General features: G+C 45.7%; 1 protein-coding gene across 1 annotated transcript in view; it reads right to left on the bottom strand.

Moving 5' to 3' along the window:
• The window catches only part of FCHSD2 (FCH and double SH3 domains 2), a 70,550-nt gene that overhangs the window by 26,833 nt on the left and 25,563 nt on the right, over nt 1-18,154 (bottom strand). Inside the window, exons 7-8 of the mRNA XM_039318832.1 lie at nt 16,799-16,894; nt 1,136-1,252 (exon numbers count right to left, since the gene is read on the bottom strand). Of these exons, the coding sequence (XP_039174766.1) occupies nt 1,136-1,252; nt 16,799-16,894 (213 nt within the window). The remainder of the gene's footprint in view (nt 1-1,135; nt 1,253-16,798; nt 16,895-18,154) is intronic.

Below are 18,154 nucleotides of genomic sequence, written 5' to 3'. Positions count from 1 at the left end.
AGGAAGGGAGGGAGGGAGGAAGGAAAGGATACAGAGAGGAGGGAGGGAGGGCAGGTGGGAGGGAGGGAGGGAGGAAAGAATAGAGAGGGAGGGAGGAAGGGAAGGAGGGAGGGAGGAAGAAAAGGATAGAGGGGGAGGGAAGGAAGAAAGAATAGAGGGAGGGAGAAAGGAAGGAAGGGAGGGAGGGAGGAAAGAATAGAGAGGGAGGGAGAAAGGAAGGAAGGGAGGAAAGGAGGGAGGGAGAAAAGAATAGAGGAGGGAGGGAGGAAAGAATAGAGGGGGGAGGGAGGGAAGGAGGGAAGAAGGAAGGGAAGGATAGAGAGAAGAGGGAGGGAGGAAGGGAGAGAGAGAGAGGAAAGAATAGAGAGGGAGGGAGGAATGGAAGGAGGGAGGAAGAAAAGGATAGAAGGGGAAGGGAAGGAAGAAAGAATAAAGAGGGAGGGAGGGAGGGAGGAAAGAATAGAGGGGGAGGGAGGGAAGGGAGAGAGGGAGGGAGGAAAGAATAGAGAGGGACGGAGAAAGGAAGGGAGGGAAGGAGGGAGGAGGGGAGGGAGGAAAGAAAGAGGGGGAGGGAAGGAGGAGAGGAAAAGCGAGGAAGGAAAGAAGGAAGGGAGTAGAGGAAGGGAAGGAGGGAAGAAGGGAAGTGTATGGAGAAGAGGGGAAGGGGAGGGGAGGGAAAGCGGTGGAGGAGAAGAGATGAAGGGAAGGAGGGGAGAAGAAAGGAAGGGAAGAGTGTGCGGGGAAGGAAGGAATAGAGAGGGAGGGAGGGAGGGAGGAGAGGGGAAGAAAAGACAGGAAGGAAGGAACAAAAGAAGAGAGTGTGGAGAAGGATACAAGGAAGGAAGGAAGGAAGGAAGGAAGGAAGGAAGGAAGGAAGGAAGGACCAAAGTAATCTTGAGTTTTCATGGCTAATCAGGAAGGAAGGAAGCCACCTGAGGGCTAATCAGGGTTTGATTGTGAATCTCTCCTAGTCAAACACAACACAACACGGACTGAAGACCCGTGGACTTCCTTCCCTCCCTGTCCTGTGGGCTCTCCACCCAGATTTCTTCGGCCTGGTGCCTGGCGTATAAATTGGGCTTCAAATCCCAGCATCCCCTGCCTGCGCCGGCTCTGGGTTCCAATGCCTACTCACCCGCTGACTGTGGACGATGTTTTTGTGCTCTCGGGCCACGCGGGTCGCCCACTTCCTGGCCTCCTTGTTCAGGCTGTGCTCTTCGGTGGTGCCCGTCTCCGACTCCAGCTGCCGACTCTGAAAGACAGACACGGGAAAGGAGAAGCCGGTGAAGGGGTGGAATTCTTGGACAGAATCCCTCGGCCCTTTCCAGAATCACCTGATTCCTTTCCTTTTTACAAAGAAAAGAAAAGAAAAGAAAAAATATATGTCCGGCCCTCTACACAAAGGCTTTTCCCAGTTTCTTGCTATCTGCCGTTCGGAATAACAAGACAATGTCAAACACAGGAAAAGCCCTGTTTGTCCACGACCTTGGTGGCTGGAAAAGGAGGAGGGGAAAAACCCGAACCATTTGGCCTTTGATTCTTTTGCGAAAACAACCTGGAGAGAGAGAGAGAGAGAAAGAAAAGAAGTAATAAAGGAAGGAAAAGAAAAAGAAAGAGAGAGAAAAAAGAAAAAGTAATGAAAGAAGGAAGGAGAAGAGAGGGAGGGATAGAGAGTGAGGGAGGAAGAGAAGAGAAAGAAGAGAAGAGGAGAGGAAAAAAGGAAGGGAGGGAGAAAGAAGAGAAGAGGAAAGGAGAGGAGAAAAGGAAGGGAGGGACAGGGAGGGAGAAAGAGAAGAGGAGAGGAGAGGAGAAGAGGAGAAAAGGAAGAGAGGGACAGGGAGGAAGAGGAGAGGAGAGCAGAGGAGAAAAGGAAGGGAGGGACAGGGAGGGAGGAAGAGAAGAGGAGAGGAGAAAAGGAAGGGAGGGACAGGGAGGAAGAGGAGAGGAGAGGAGGGAGGGACAGGGAGGAAGAAAGAGGAGAGGAGAGGAGGGACAGGGAGAGAAAGAGGAGAAGAGGAGAGGAGAAAAGGAAGGGAGGGACAGGGAGGGAGGAAGAGAAGAGGAGAGGAGAAAAGGAAGGGAGGGACAGGGAGGAAGAGGAGAGGAGAAAAGGAAGGGAGGGACAGGGAGGAAGAAAGAGGAGAGGAGGGAGGGACAGGGAGAGAAAGAGAAGAGGAGAAGAGGAGAGGAGAAAAGGAAGGGAGGGTCAGGGAGGGAGAAAGAGGAGAGGAGAAAGGGAAGGGAGGGACAGGGAGGAAGAGGAGAGGAGAGGAGGGAGGGACAGGGAGGAAGAAAGAGGAGAGGAGAGGAGGGACAGGGAGAGAAAGAGGAGAAGAGGAGAGGAGAAAAGGAAGGGAGGGACAGGGAGGGAGGAAGAGAAGAGGAGAGGAGAAAAGGAAGGGAGGGACAGGGAGGAAGAGGAGAGGAGAAAAGGAAGGGAGGGACAGGGAGGAAGAAAGAGGAGAGGAGGGAGGGACAGGGAGAGAAAGAGAAGAGGAGAAGAGGAGAGGAGAAAAGGAAGGGAGGGTCAGGGAGGGAGAAAGAGGAGAGGAGAAAAGGAAGGGAGGGACAGGGAGGAAGAGGAGAGGAGAGGAGGGAGGGACAGGGAGAGAAAGAGAAGAGAAGAGGAGAGGAGAAAAGAAAGGGAGGGACAGGGAGGGAGGAAGAGAAGAGGAGAGGAGGGAGGGAGGGACAGGGAGGAAGAAAGAGAAGAGAAGAGAAGAGGAGAGTAGAAGGGAAGAGAAAGGAAGGAAGGAAGGAAGGAAGGAAGGAAGGAAGGAAGGAAGGAAGAAGAAAAATGAGAGAAGGACTAGACATTTAAAGAGAATTTTCTTTCCATCCAGTGGAGACTTTAGTGGCAGGTGAAGGATCAATTGGGCAACCCGCAGAACAGATCCAGGGCCACAGGCGAAAAGGTAATTTTGGCAGCATTAACACTTCAGAGACCAGATCTATTCCTTTCAAAGCCCCTATTTTATAACCCACAACGGATCGGCAAACGCCGAACAACAGAAATCCTTAAATACTTACCAACCCAGTCCATGCATTTACCCCAAAGAAAAATGTGTGTTTTTTTTTTTTAAAAAATAAAATAATAATTATATATGTATATATCCCACCCCACCCACTTGTCAAGCACATGCGTTGGGAGTCTCGGTGCGCAGCTGGGGAGAGCCCGGGTTCTCACATCACGACTCGGCCGTCGCAAAAGACCCCCGTGATGCGACAACCGCCTTGGGCACGGTAAGCCTACGAAAAGGAAGGGAGCTCGCAAAGGGGAGGGGTCATGAAGGAGAGAAGCATTCCAACCCAAATTCCTGAATATCTCTCCAAAAACAAAACAAAACAAAAAAAAAGGGAGCAAAACACTTTACAGAGAAGCCACAAAGGCACGCCGGGGAAAAATCAGAGGGCGAGTCCTTGCAGCAAAAAAGTAATTTAGAAAGTCAAACCTCCTGTGCTAATAATTTGGTGCTTCTGTCTTCTTTGTGCCAGCAAACTATCTTGCACAGGCAGGTGTGAAATATGTCCTAAAACAAAAAAGGAACATCTCACACCTGAAGTTGTTCTTTGCAGGGTCTTCATTCTTCACACCGGGCGCGTGGTTAAGCAGGAGAGTCCAACCGTGGCCCCTTTTAAGATCCGTGGACTTCAACTCCCAGAATTCCCCAGCCAGCCAGGGCTGGCTGGGGAATTCTGGGAGTTGAAGTCCACAAGTCTTGAGGGAGCCAAAGTGGGGTGCCATTGCTTTAAAAGCCTCTAGAGGTAGTGCTTGATTTACGGCCGCAAGGGAGCCCAGGGTTTCTGGGGTTAAGCGAGACATTTTGTTTTGCCCTGTTTTACGACCTTCCTTGCCGCAGTCGTTAAGCGAATCGCTGCACGGCAGTTCAGGGAATCTTGGTTTCCCCATTGACTTGGCTTGCGAAAAGGTCTGGGAAACTGCAAGCATCATCAATGGGAGTCGGTTGCCAAGCAACTGAATTCTGATCACGGGATGCTGCAGCGGTCCTCAGTGTGAAAAACGATTGTTAAGTCACTTTTTTCCCAGTGCTGTTGCAACCTGGAACGGTCACTAAACGAATGGCCGTAAGTCAAGGACTACAGGTACTAAATTGGCGAAGGAGCGGCTGCTTTAAAAAGCCAACAAAAGCCTCTGTGTTGCCTATTGTGATAATAATGAACTGGCGATTTGCAGGAATTCCCTGTTCGCTGCATCCTATAGTTGTGTCTCTAAACCAGGGGTCTTCAAACTTGGCTCTTTTAGGACTTCTGGACTTCAACTCCCAGAATTCCTGAGCCAGCATGGGGGAAACTATGGCCCCTTCATGACATGTGGACTTCAACTCCCAGAATTCCTCAGCCACCATGGGGGAACTATGGCCCCTTCATGACTTGTGGACTTCAACTCCCAGAATTCCTCAGCCAGCATGGGGGAAACTATGGCCCCTTTATGACTTGTGGACTTCAACTCCCAGAATTCCTCAGCCAGCATAGGGGAACTATGGCCCCTTCATGACTTGGGGACTTCAATTCCCAGAATTCCTCAGCCAGCGTGCCTGGCTGAGGAATTCTGGGAGTTGAAGTCCACAGGTCATAAAAGGTCCAAGTTTGAAGACCCCTGCTCTAAACCCAATTTGCTATAGTAAATTACAGAGCACTGCATTTCAACCAGCAGCTGAAGCTGCCCACATTTTAAAAGGAAGATATCTTTATCTCTAAAATCAGTGTGATGGGCCAACTTCTTCACCTGGAGAAGACGCCTTGATTTAATGGAATAACAAGAGTTGGAAGGGACCTTGGAGGTCTTCTAGTCCAGCCCCCTGCTCGAGAAAGAAACCCTATACCATTTCTGACAAGTGGCTGTCCTGTCTCTTCTTGAAAACCTCCAGTTTGAGAAACCCTGGTTTTTTAGCCTCTCCAGACTCTGCTCGCCAACATATTAGACAGAGGGACAAAATGTCAGGCCAAACTAAAGGCTTGTAAAAAGAATTCAGGCTTCGAGAACTTATTCACAAAAAAAAAAAAAAAAAAAAAAAAAAAAAAAAAAAAATGGAGTTTCTCACCTACCTTCCCAGAAATACAAAATCTGAGAGAGAAACTCTACAGTGAAACAGCAGCTGAACCTGTGGTTTAAAAAAAAAAAAGAAAAAAAAGTAGAAAACCCTGAACAGAAACGAGCATTGATTGCTTGCCAAAGACCAGGCCATTAAAACAAAACTGGCTGGGAAAGATATGAAGTGGGGTTATTGTAGAGTTTGATGAAGCCCATCCATATTTCTGATCCAACCATCCATAAAAGGAGGGGGCACGATGGATTTATAATTCATAAAAACTCTGCCACTCGAAAGAGTAGTGTTGAATTTATTGCCCGCGTGGTCGTCTTCTCACTTTGAATCTCATTTTTTTTAAAATAAATTCTTTGTTTTTGTTTTTTTTTAAAAAGCTTCTGGACAGAACTTGCTGAATTTCAAGAAAGAAAGAAAGAGAGAGAGAGAGAGAGAGAGAGAGAGAGAGAGAGAGAGAGAGAGAGAAAGACAAGGGAGAGGGAAAGACAGAGAGAGAAAGAAAGAAAAAGAAAGGAAGGAAAAAAAGAAAAGAGGGAGAGAGGAGGGAGAGAAAGGAAAGAAAAAGAAAGAAAGAAAGAAAAGAAGGTGAGAGAGAGAAAGAAAAAAGAAAGAAAGAAAGAAGAGAGGGAGACGGGGAGAAAGAGAGAGCGAGAAAGAGAAAGAAAGAAAGAAAGAAAGAAAGAAAGAAAGAAAACTTCTCATCTACCCCAGAAAAAGAAAAATAATTTCTCATCTACCCCAGAAAGATAGAAATAATTTCTCCCATCTAGCCCCAGAAAAAAGAGAGAAATAAAGGAAGAGAATTTCTCATCTACCCTAGAAAGACAGACAGAATTTCTCCCATATACCCAGAAAAAAAGAATTTCTCCCATCTACCCCAGAAAGAAAGAAAAAAAGAATTTCTCCATCCACCCCAGAAAGAAAGAAAAAAAGAATTTCTCCCATCTACCCCAGAAAGAAAGAAAAAAAAGAATTTCTCCCATCTACCCCAGAAAGAAAAAAAGAAAGACAGACAGAAAGAAAGAAAATCAGAAGGGTAAAGTTGTCTTGGTTTAAACAATAGAAAAACAGCAAAACCCCCCCCACATCTTTTGCTTTTCTTTGCAGACAAGCCAACTTTGGCGGCAGCTGCATTCGGATCTGGGCTTTTCCACAGGGGCTGCATTGAGGTTTCAAGGGAAGCTGAAGAAAGCATCTTTCAAAGAAGGTTGGCAAACATCTACAGGAGCCACTGTTTGAGGATAAATGTGTTTTTTTTTTTTTTTTAAAAAAAGAGCTCTCTTTTTGGGGGGTCAACGAGTGTGTGTTCACAACCTTGTTGATCCGACAGATTGGGGTGACTCGTGTCCTCTTACAAATCAGCTTAGTGGAATGAGAAGATTTTGGGTGGCGTCAGACTTAGTTGCTACCCTTCTGATGAGATCCGTAGGATTTAAAAGGAAGCGTAGGAAAAAAAAAAGTCTCCCTTTTTGTTTTTTTTCCTCCCCAAAAATCACAGTTTGCTTTGTTGCAATGCTCCTCTGAGGTTTACAAGCAATCAGTTCGGTTTCAAGGAACAGGAAGCTGAAAGGATTTTGGACAGTTCAATTTAAATACCGATAGAGACTCAGTTACTCCTTTATATCATCATTCCTCATCATTCTATGCTGTCCATCCACAGCAGGAATAGAACAGAAAAGAACAGAACAGAACAAAACAAAACAGAACAGAATAGAATAGAAATGCAGACTAGAATAGAATAAAAATACAGAATAGAATAGAAATACAGAACAGAAATACAGAATTGAATAGAACAGAATAGAAATACAGAATAGAATAGAATAAAAATACAGAATAGAATAGAAATACAGAACAGAACAGAACTACAGAACTGAATAGAACAGAATAGAAATACAGAATCGAATAGAAATACAGAATACAATAGAATAGAAATACAGAATACAATAGAATAGAATAGAATTACAGAATAGAATAGAATAGAAATGCAGGATAGAAAATAAAAGAATAGAATAGAATAGAATTACAGATTAGAATAGAATAGAAATAGAGAATAGAACAGAATCTGGAAGGGACCTTGGAGGTCTTCTAATCCAGCCCCCTGCTCAAGCAGGAGAACCTATACCATTTCCGTTAAGTGGTTGTCTAGTCTCTGCTTAAAAATCTCCAGTGATGGAGCGCCCACAATTTCTGGTGGCCAACAGTTCCACTGGTTAATTGTCCTCACTGTCAGGAAGTTTCTCCTTAATTCCAGGTTGCTTCTCTCCTTGACTGGTTTCCAGCCATTGTTTCTTCTCCTTCCCTCTGGTGCTTTGGTAAATAACATGACCCTCTCTTCTTTGTGGCAGCCCCTCAAATACTGGAAGACTGCTATCATGTCTCCCCTATTTCTTCTTTTCTTTGGACTAGCCAAACCCAAATCCTGCAGCCGTTCTTCGTATGTTTTAGCCTCCAGGCCTTGGATCATCTTTGTTGCTCTTCTCTGAATTTTTTCCAATCTCTCAACATCTTTTTTTGTAGTATGAAGTGTGTAGTATGAACTTAAGTGGTTGTCCTCTAAGACTCTTAGATCCCTTCCATAGTTACTATTGAGCCAGGTATGACTTCTTCTGCACCTGTGCATTTGATTCGTCTTGGGTGTTTTTTGGCTGGCTCATCTGTTTAATCAGCATGGAAGAAGACCCATCCAAAACATTTGGAGGTCCTCCCCATCGCCAGGACGCCAGGAGAACACAACGCCAAAACAGATCTTTTTTTTTAGCAATCCCAAATTCTACCATTTCAATAATGTACACCACCTCCTGCAGAATGGACAAGGTGGAGTTACTCTTTCAAAAAATAATAATAATAATAATAAAAAAAGCCTTCAAGTCAACCCCCATCTCCAAATGGACAGACGGTCATTTAATACCGTGGTAGGCAGGAAAAAAAAAATCGAGCAAAACAGGAAAGGACAACTGCAAAATGTTTGCGCAAGCTCTTTGGAACATTTATGTTGCCAACCTATAAGGCTGTGGATGGCTTCCCACAGGATCACATGCTGCTTAAGGAAGGGGCCCCGATCTCCGATCAGGAAACACACACAAAAAAATGCGAGCAAATTTCCTCTCTTATTTTGCTTATCTTTGCATTAGTGGGTTTAATAATAAATGTTCTCTGGCTTGCAATTTTTTTTGGGGGGGGAGGTGGGGGGGGGGCTTCTGACTCCAAGCGCATCTTTCCTGAATCAGCTTTGGGTCTTCATGACGAGAGCCACCGTGGCAGCAGATCCTTTTTGTGAAATGTTTACAAAAATGCTTTTCTACTGGGCTAGGCCGATAGCGCCCGCAGCCCCTGCGTTTAATTTTTTTTAAAGATTGGTTTATTTTTATCCCGTCTGTATTGGCTTTATAAGCAACTCAAGGCAGCAGTCGTATGTAATAGCCCTTCTTCCTCCTCCTCCTTTTCCCCACGACAACAGCCCTGTGAGGTGGGCTGGGCTGAGAGAGAGGGACTGGCCCCAAAGTCATCCAGATGGCTTTTATGCCTAAGGCAGAACTAGAACTCACCCGCTCCTGGTGATTGGCCCAATGTCACCCAGCTAGTTGTCGTGCCTAAGGCAGAACTAGAACTTACAGCTCCTGGTGATTGGCCCAAAGTCACGCAGTCAGCTGAACTAAGGTGGGACTAGAATTCACCGTCTCCAGGTTTCTACCGTGGTGTCTTACCCACTAGATCAGGGGGTAGGCAACCTGGCTCTTTTATGACTCATGGACTTCAACTCCCAGAATTCCTGAGGCAGCATGGCTCAGCTTGGAAACTCTCCCTTTCCCCTCAGCATGGCTGCCTCAGGAATTCTGGGAGTTGAAGTCCAGAGTCTTAAAGTTGCCAAGTTTGAAGACCCTTGATTTAAGGCTTTAGGCCAGGAGTAGGCAACCTTGGCTCTTTTATGACTCGTGGACTTCAACTCCCAGAATTCCTGAGCCAGCATGGGGGAACTATGGCCCCTTCATGACTTGCAGACTTCAACTCCCAGAATTCCTGAGCCAGTATGAGGGAACTATGGCCCCTTCATGACTTGCAGACTTCAACTCCCAGAATTCCTGAGCCAGCATGGGGGAATTATGGCCCCTTCATGACTTGTGGACTTCAACTCCCAGAATTCCTGAGCCAGCATGAGGGAACTATGGCCCCTTCATGACTGCTGGACTTCAACTCCCAGAATTCCTCAGCCAGCATGGGGGAACTATGGCCCCTTCATGACTCGTGGACTTCAACTCCCAGAATTCCTCAGGCAGCGTGGGGGAACTATGGCCCCCTCATGACTTGTGGACTTCAACTCCCAGAATTCCTCAGCCAGCATGGGGGAATTATGGCCCCTGCATGACTTGTGGACTTCAACTCCCAGAATTCCTGAGTCAGCATGGGAGAACTCTGGGCCCTTCATGACTGGTGGACTTCAACTCCCAGAATTCCTGAGCCTGCGTGGCTCAGCTTGGAAACCTTTCCATTTCCCGTCAGCATGGTTGGCTCAGGAATTCTGGGAGTTGAAGTCCACGAGTCATAAAAGAGCCGAGGTTGCCTAGACCAAACTAATGATAAACAAATATTTTACTGACGATGCAGGCACAGACCCCACCAGCTGAAAAAGCTGCATCTTAGATTCTCCATCTTGGAAACCCTTTTACTCACCGAACACAGAAAAAAAAATCCAACATTTCACAGATCAATAACTGTGAATAGTGGATCTTTGTGCCCGAAACTCCGCATCCTAGTGAGACCTATTAAAACGTCTACGAAGAGCTATTTAACATTACACGTAATTATCGGTTCAATTGCGGTAAAGAAGGAAAACTTTTCCTGTAGAAAAATCAGTTTTGATTTTAAGTTCAGGCCAGCAGATTATGCAGTTAAACAGATTTATCACAACAAATGTCTCCGGCAACGACAGCCAGGGAAAACAATCATGCATTTTCCACGGAAAGCGAGCAAGCAAGTAACTTCCTGAACAGCTCCGACATTAAAATGAAAATGACGTGGCCAAAATGCATAACAAGTTCTTCGCTCCCGCTTCCTAGAAATAACATTATTAATGTGCTCGGAAAAAAGACAGCATTGCAAGTTTTGGGAGGTTTTTTTGGATTCTGCACACTTCCTGCAGGAGGATTCGTGGAACGAATTAACGATATTAAAGACGGAAATGTTAGATCCGTGGGCTTTTTTTTAAAAAAAAAATAAGGTCCTTGACTTACGACCTCTATTTGGATTTCCATTGCTGAAGCGAGGCATTTGTTAAATGACTCCTTCCAGATTTTGCAACCTTTTTCGCCACGGTGGTTAAGGAATCACTGCAAATGCAGTTTCCCGCCCTGATTTTGCATCGCAGAAGCTGGAAAGGACATTAGCAAATGGCAACCAGCTGACCCCTCGATAAATACATGCCAGTTGCCAAAGGGCCTGAACTTTGATCGTGTGACCGTCGCGGGGAGGCTTGCAACGGTCGTAAATGTGAGGACTGCCTGCAAAATTGTTTTTTCTTTTCAGTGCCGCTGTTCAACTTTGAAAGTCGCTAAGCAAGCGGTTGTGAGTCAAGGACAACCGGGACGAGTTCCTTGTGTCGAGTGGTTTCGTATTCTTGTGTTTTAATCCTGGTTTTGTCCCTCTGAAGTTTAGGAAGGAACTCAAGGGGTTTGAAGGTTTGGAAAGTTGAATTCTTGCTGCGAAGGGGAGCCCAATTCCTGACGTGTTTGCAGTGATTTCAGGACCTCTTAGGCTTCCATTTTTCTACATGGATATAAATGTACATCGTCGGGGCTAGAGGGGATGGGTTTGGAAGAGGAGGAAGAGGAGGAGGAGGATGATTTTGGAGTCCTTGGTGTTCTCTGTGCTCACTGCCTTCTAGCCCTGATGATGTTCCCTAGTTGGGTAATGAAATGTCTGCAAAGAAACAACTCAGCTCAGAGAGCAGCAAGGACTCCATAGTCGTCGTCTTCGTCGTTCTCCTCCTCCTCCTCCTCGTAGCTGTTCTCCAGAAACCCCACTGCCTTCTAGCACTGATGATGTTCCCTAGTTGGGTAATGAAATGTCTGCAAGGAAACAACCCAGCTCAGAGAGCACCAAGGACCCCACAGTCCTAGTCCTTCTCTTCCTTCTCTGCCTGTTCTCCACAAACCCCACTGCCTTCTAGCACTGATGATGTTCCCTAGTTGGGTAATGAAATGTCTGCAAAGAAACAACTCAGCTCAGAGAGCAGCAAGGACTCCATAGTCGTCGTCATCGTTGTTATCCTCCTCCTCCTCCTCCTCCTCCTCCTCCTCCTCCTCCTCCTCCTCCTCCTCCTCCTCCTCGTAGCTGTTCTCCAGAAACCCCACTGCCTTCTAGCCCTGATGATGTTCCCTAGTTGGGTAATGAAATGTCTGCAAAGAAACAACTCAGCTCAGAGAGCAGCAAGGACTCCATAGTCGTCGTCTTCGTCGTTCTCCTCCTCCTCCTCCTCGTAGCTGTTCTCCAGAAACCCCACTGCCTTCTAGCACTGATGATGTTCCCTAGATGGGTCATGAAATGTCTGCAAGGAAACAACCCAGCTCAGAGAGCACCAAGGACCCCACAGTCCTAGTCCTTCTCTTCCTTCTCTGCCTGTTCTCCACAAACCCCACTGCCTTCTAGCACTGATGATGTTCCCTAGTTGGGTAATGAAATGTCTGCAAAGAAACAACTCAGCTCAGAGAGCAGCAAGGACTCCATAGTCGTCGTCATCGTTGTTATCCTCCTCCTCCTCCTCCTCCTCCTCCTCCTCCTCCTCCTCCTCGTAGCTGTTCTCCAGAAACCCCACTGCCTTCTAGCACTGATGATGTTCCCTAGTTGGGTAATGAAATGTCTGCAAGGAAACAACCCAGCTCAAAGAGCACCAAGGACCCCACATTCCTCCTCCTCCTCCTCCTCCTCCAGCTTGTTCTCCACAAACCCCACTGCCTTTTAGCACTGATGATGTTCCCTAGATGGGTCATGAAATGTCTGCAAGGAAACAACCCAGCTCAGAGAGCACCAAGGACCCCACAGTCCTAGTTCTTCTCCTCCTTCTCTGCCTGTTCTCCACAAACCCCACTGCCTTCTAGCACTGATGATGTTACCTAGGTGGGTAATGACACACCAAGCTTAGAAAGCACCAAGGACTCTTCCTCCTCCCCCTCCCTTCTAATACTCATGATGTTCCTTAATTCGCTAATGCAGCATCTGCTCTGAGAACACCTGAGCCGAGGTGGCGCAGCGGTTAGAGTGCAGTACTGCAGGCCACTTTAGCTGACTGTGTTCAGCAGGTCAGCGGTTCAAATCTCACCGGCTCAAGGTTGACTCAGCCTTCCATCCTTCCGGGGTAGGTAAAATGAGGACCCAGATTGTTGGGGGCAATGTAAATATATATATATATATATATAATATATATATATATATATATATATATATATATACTATATATATATATATATAGGTCTTTGGTTGTTCGGGTTTTCTCCCGCGTAAAATTGGAAGTGTCTTGGCAACGTTTCGACGAAGTCACCTTCGTCATCTTCAGGCTGGTGTTTTTAGCTTCTTGCTTTGAGCAGCAATGTGTGGTTTTAGCTGTTTCTTCCTTTTAACTGCCAGTGAGGGTATGAACTGATTGGATGGGAGCTTGGCTGTGTTCTGATTGGGTGGAGGTGTGTTCTGAATGGTTAGGGGCTTGGCTGTGCTCTGATTGGCTGGGGGAGTGTTCTGTTTGGTTGTGCTCAGGTTAGTCTGAGTTGCAGAGGGGTTTAAGATTTTGGGTTAGGGAGTCGTTTGTCAATGAGGGCAGGTTTCCAAATGGCTGGTAGGCGGGAGGTATCATCTCGCTTGTTCATACCTCCCGCCTACCAGCCATTTGGAAACCGCCCTCATGACAAACGACTCCCTAACCCCAAAATCTTAAACCCCTCTGCAACTCAGACTAAACTGAGCACAACCAAACAGAACACTCCCCCAGCCAATCAGAGCACAGCCAAGCCCCTAACCATTCAGAACACACCTCCACCCAATCAGAACACAGCCAAGCTCCCATCCAATCAGTTCATACCCTCACTGGCAGTTAAAAGGAAGAAACAGCTAAAACCACACATTGCTGCTCAAAGCAAGAAGCTAAAAACACCAGCCTGAAGATGACGAATGTGACTTCGTCGAAACGTTGTCAAGACACTTCCAATTTTACGCGGGAGAAAACCCGAACAACCAAAGACCTATATATATATATATATATATACATACATACATACATTGCTTACTGGTGTACACCGCTTAGAGAGTGCTTGCACTTAAAGCGGTATATAAGTCTCATAAATAAAATAAATAAATAAATAAACATCCAGCACCCCAGTGTTAAGAAATAAATTTGATTTTTTTTCCCCTCCCCATTCACGAAGGCCACAGAGCTTTTGGGCAAGCCGATCCAGCGTTCTGAACCTGTGATGCATTTCTGGGCCACTCGGGCACGGAAGCCAATGGCGCCATAACCTTGGGTGCGTCATGCATGAGAACGAAACCACGGCACGGGTAACGGTGAGAGCGGGTTAACGCCATATACCTCCACTAAAGTCACTCTCAGGGCACTGACAAGTGAGGGCTCAATATCCACCAGCTGAACGGCACTAAAACTCTGAATGTCAAAAGTAGCACAAAGACAACACGCACACAGACACACAAACACACACACACACACACACACACAAGACGGTTAGAACTGCAAGGCAAACACAGGTCAGTACGGTTAGTCAAAGAAAATACAACCCACTCTCTTACATAATAGATCCTCGGCCTTGGCGTAAACCAGGAGTCTTCAAACTCGGCCCTTTGATGACTTGTGGACTTCGACTCCCAGAATTCCTCAGCCAGGCACGCTGGCTGAGGAATTCTGGGAATCGAAGTCCACCCTTCTTAAAATGGCCGAGGTTGAGAAACAGCGGTTTAGCTCTTTCTGAGTTAGAATTATTTCCTCCTCACATCATGTCAGGGGTCTTCAAACTCGGCCCTTTGATGACTTGTGGACTTCAACTCCCAGAATTCCTCAGCCAGGCACGAGTCATCAAAGGGTCGAGTTTGAAGACCCCTGGCGTAAACCGTTTGCAGGAGAGGTCAGGTAAACCTTTTTTAGGGGAAAAAGGTAAACTCTTTTAAGGGGAAAAGAGAGAAAATATTTCTATAATGGTTTGAGATTTGTATTAATGATATTTGTGTGTAATTGAATTATGGTAACTCAGCCGCCATGTTGCTTTTCAAAGATATAAATGTAATATCAGAAAATCAATAAAATTTAAAAAAAAAACCACTTTTTTTTAAAGCTATCTATTCTAGGGACATCGATCCAGCCCGACATCCCATGAGCTTGCAAATAGGTAGAGGCGTAAATCTTTTAAATATAAATTGGAGTTAATTCTTGAAAACAAAGCAGATAATCGCTTTTTTTTTTTTTTACGGCTAATTAGTTTCTAGCCCATCTTTGCTCGTAAATTGTGCTCCAGGCAAACAATTCCTGAAATTCTAGAATGGGGAACAGAGTGAGAAGGCGGAAATTAACACCCACGCAAACAAGTTCCTTTAAACAATCAGAGGAATGATTGCTCTGATCATCTTCTGAATAATTAGATTAATTTGAAGGGACCAAGGAAAATTCATCCCTGTGCCTATTTCATCTCCTTGCTTCTATTTTTTTTTTTTTTTTAGCTTTTTAAAATGTGAATTCTTTTTCTATGGACAGATAGTCCTCTACTTTATGACCATTATGGAGCCCAAAATTTCCATCGCTAAATGAGGCAGTTGTTAAGTGAGTTTTTCTCCCCGTTTTACGACCTGTCGTGCCGCAGTTGTTAAGAGAATCCCTGCAGTTGTTAAGTTAGCAATCTGGTTGTTAAGTGAAGCCGGCTTCCCCCCACTGACTTTGCTTGTCTGAAGTTCGCAAAAGGGGATCACGTGACCCTGGGACACCTCGACCGTCATAAATATGAGTCAGTTGCTTAAGGGCCAGAATTTTGATCCTTTGATCTTTGAGGATGCTGCAACGGCCGTTAACGGTGGAAAATTATCCCTTTTTTTCAGTGCCGTTGTTTGCTTCGAACAGTCGCTAAATGAATGGTTGTAAGTCCGAGGACTACCTGTCAGTTTTTAAGCCGCCCGGAATCGCTTTATCGGTGAGAGGGGCGGCATATGAATTTAATAAGTCAATAAATAAAATAGCTGCTTTCCTAGGAAAGGACATTATTGGTTATATTAAACTGAATTAAACAAAATCCCTTTCTTTTTTTCCCCCCATAGGGTGGCACCAGAAGGCTAAAATAAACACAGAAAAAAAAAAACACAGCTAAATGGGTCCCTGTTTCAGATCAAAAGGCCCACTTAAAAGGGGGGGGCTGTTAATTTTGATTTTTGCAAACAGGTGGGACGGTGGTGGTTAAAGGAGAAGTATAGTAACATACTCCATTTCTTTGGGGTGTTGTTTCTCAACCTTAGCAAGATTAACCCAACACAAGATTAACACAACCGGCTGGGGAATTCTGGGAGTTGAAGTCCACCCTTTAAAGTTGCCAAGGTTGAGAAATGTTGGATCTGCCTTTATGTGGATTAAAGCATTTCTGGATCTTCAGACCCCGTTTGGTGTGTGCTACAAAGGGATGTGAAAAGCGGGCGACACTCACAGCCCTTAGAACAGGGGTGGGGAACCACGGGCCCTTCTATGTCTTGGGGACTTCAACTCCCAGAATTCCTGAGCCCGCATTCATGGCCGGCTCAGGAATTCTGGGAGTTGAAGTCTACAGGTCATAAAAGGACCCTCGTTCCCCCTCTTGCCTTAGGAGCAGGCTCTATCTGCCAAACATCTGGGTGACCTCTTCAAACATCTGGATCTCCGTTCCCATCATCGTTGCTGGATTAGAGCAGGGGTAGGCAACCTTGGCTCTTTTATGACTCGCGGACTTCAACTCCCAGAATTCCTCAGCCAGCATGGGGGAACTATGGCCCCTTCATGACTCGTGGACTTCAACTCCCAAAATTCCTGAGCCAGTATGGAGGAATTAAGGCCCCCTTCATGACTTGTGGACTTCAACTCCCAGAATTCCTGAGCCAGCATGGGGGAACTATAGCTCCTTCATGACTTGTGGACGTCAACTCCCAGAATTCCTGAGCCAAAATGGGGGAACTATGGCTCCTTCATGACTCGTGGACTTCAACTCCCAGAATTCCTGAGCCAAAATGGGGGAAACTATAGCCCCTTCATGACTCGTGGACTTCAACTCCCAGAATTCCTGAGCCAAAATGGGGGAAACTATAGCCCCTTCATGACTCAGGGACTTCAACTCCCAGAATTCCTCAGTCAGCATGGGGGAACTATGGCCCCTTCATGACTGATGGACTTCAACTCCCAGAATTCCTGAGCCAGCATGGCTCAGCTTGGAAACCTCTCCCTTTCCCCTCAGCATGGCTGGCTCAGGAATTCTGGGAGTTGAAGTCCACAAGTCATAAAAGAGCCAAGGTTGCCTACCCCTGGATTAGAGGAACGGAAAGAGTTTCTAATTTTATTATATTTTCTCGCCCTCCTCCGGGGATTCATGCAAAGATCTACCTCCATCCATATATATATATATATATATATGTATTTTTGGGGGGGTCTTGTTCTCCTTGCAGAATGGAAGGAGCCTTTGAAAAGCGTCTACACACAGACACACACCAACAAAAGGGTCGTTAGAAAATGTCCTTACGGTGTCACTGTCGCACGGCTGGAACTGGAAGGAGAGCGGCTTGTGGAAGACCGGGTTTTCTTGCAAGAAGAGCTGAAAATTGTAATCCCGCACGACCTGGAAGGGGAAAACAACCAGTGTTTCAAAGTTATGCCAGGCATCGCAAAACGGTAAACACAGGTGGTCCTCGGCGTGCGACCGCACTTTGGGGGTGGCAACTTCCCGTTGCTAAGCAGAGTGGCTCTTGAGCGACTCGCTTTGACGACCGCTTTTTTTTGCAGAGGTCGTTAAGGCAGCCCCCAACCTTTGCTTGCCAGAAGTGGAGATCACGTGATCCCAGGATGCTGAGCCCATCATAGATTCAGGCCATGAATTTGGATTGTCACGCTGTGGGAACGCTTCCACGGCCGTAAGAGCAAGGAGCGGTTGCACACCACCCCATTTTCAGCACGGCTGCAAATTCAATGTTAATTAATAAACGGTCGTAAATCGAGGACTACCTGGTATGGCGCGAAAGTTATTAAAAACAACACGTTTCCACAATTGCACGGCACGTAACAAGGGACAAGTCTATTGTTCTTCAATAAAATGGCTCTCCTATCTATTTTGGATTCCAAAAATCCTATCCAGCCAGCTGGCTCAATTGCAGCAAATAATTACGGCAGATTTTTTTTTTTTTTTTTTGGTACACGTGGATGTTTTTTTTTTAACGCTCGTTTTTAATCTCCTTAAAAACAAACCACGGATTACCGCTATGGAATTCTTTGTAACTGTCCCAATTGTAATGAAAAAGCACATTCAGCCTCAGGTGAAAATGAAATCACAGGAAAACAAAAGAGCTTCTCACAACACAAATTAATGCAGTTTTTTTTTTTTTACCACAACAGTGATCCAAACATCTTAAAAAGAAGCAGAAAAGTGGATTGACCATTAAAACTGTCAATCTCAATAGTCAATCATGTTCAGATGAAGAAAGGATGTCAAGGTTATGATTTAACAGCCAAACAGCTTATGTAAAGATATCAGAAGATGTAATAAGGTAATGCAATATGTGAATGATGCAACAATAAGAATGGCTCAGCATGTGTCTCTTTAAGAGCAAGCAGGGTCTGTATCCCTTTAAGAGCTTGAGTATAAAAGGGAAGGCTTTAGCTGGAGTCTCTCTCTCTCTCTCTCTCTCTGGTCCATTTCCTAATGTAACTGCTGTGTAATAGATTCTGCTGTATTACCACATGTATGTATCTTGTTCCTGATGTATGATATTGTAAATAGTGTACTATAAACCACATTGAATATAGACCACTATTTTCTGTATTTATTCCTGGGTTATCTCAGCGCAATAAGACTGTGCGTGCTCTGACAAAGGAGTTCACAGGT

The sequence above is a fragment of the Crotalus tigris genome, unplaced genomic scaffold (genome assembly GCF_016545835.1).
Source record: "Crotalus tigris isolate CLP2741 ecotype Arizona unplaced genomic scaffold, ASM1654583v1 scf7180000021573.356075, whole genome shotgun sequence".
NCBI classification, from domain to species: Eukaryota; Metazoa; Chordata; class Lepidosauria; order Squamata; family Viperidae; genus Crotalus; species Crotalus tigris.
This window is presented reverse-complemented; position numbering and strand designations above follow the sequence as displayed.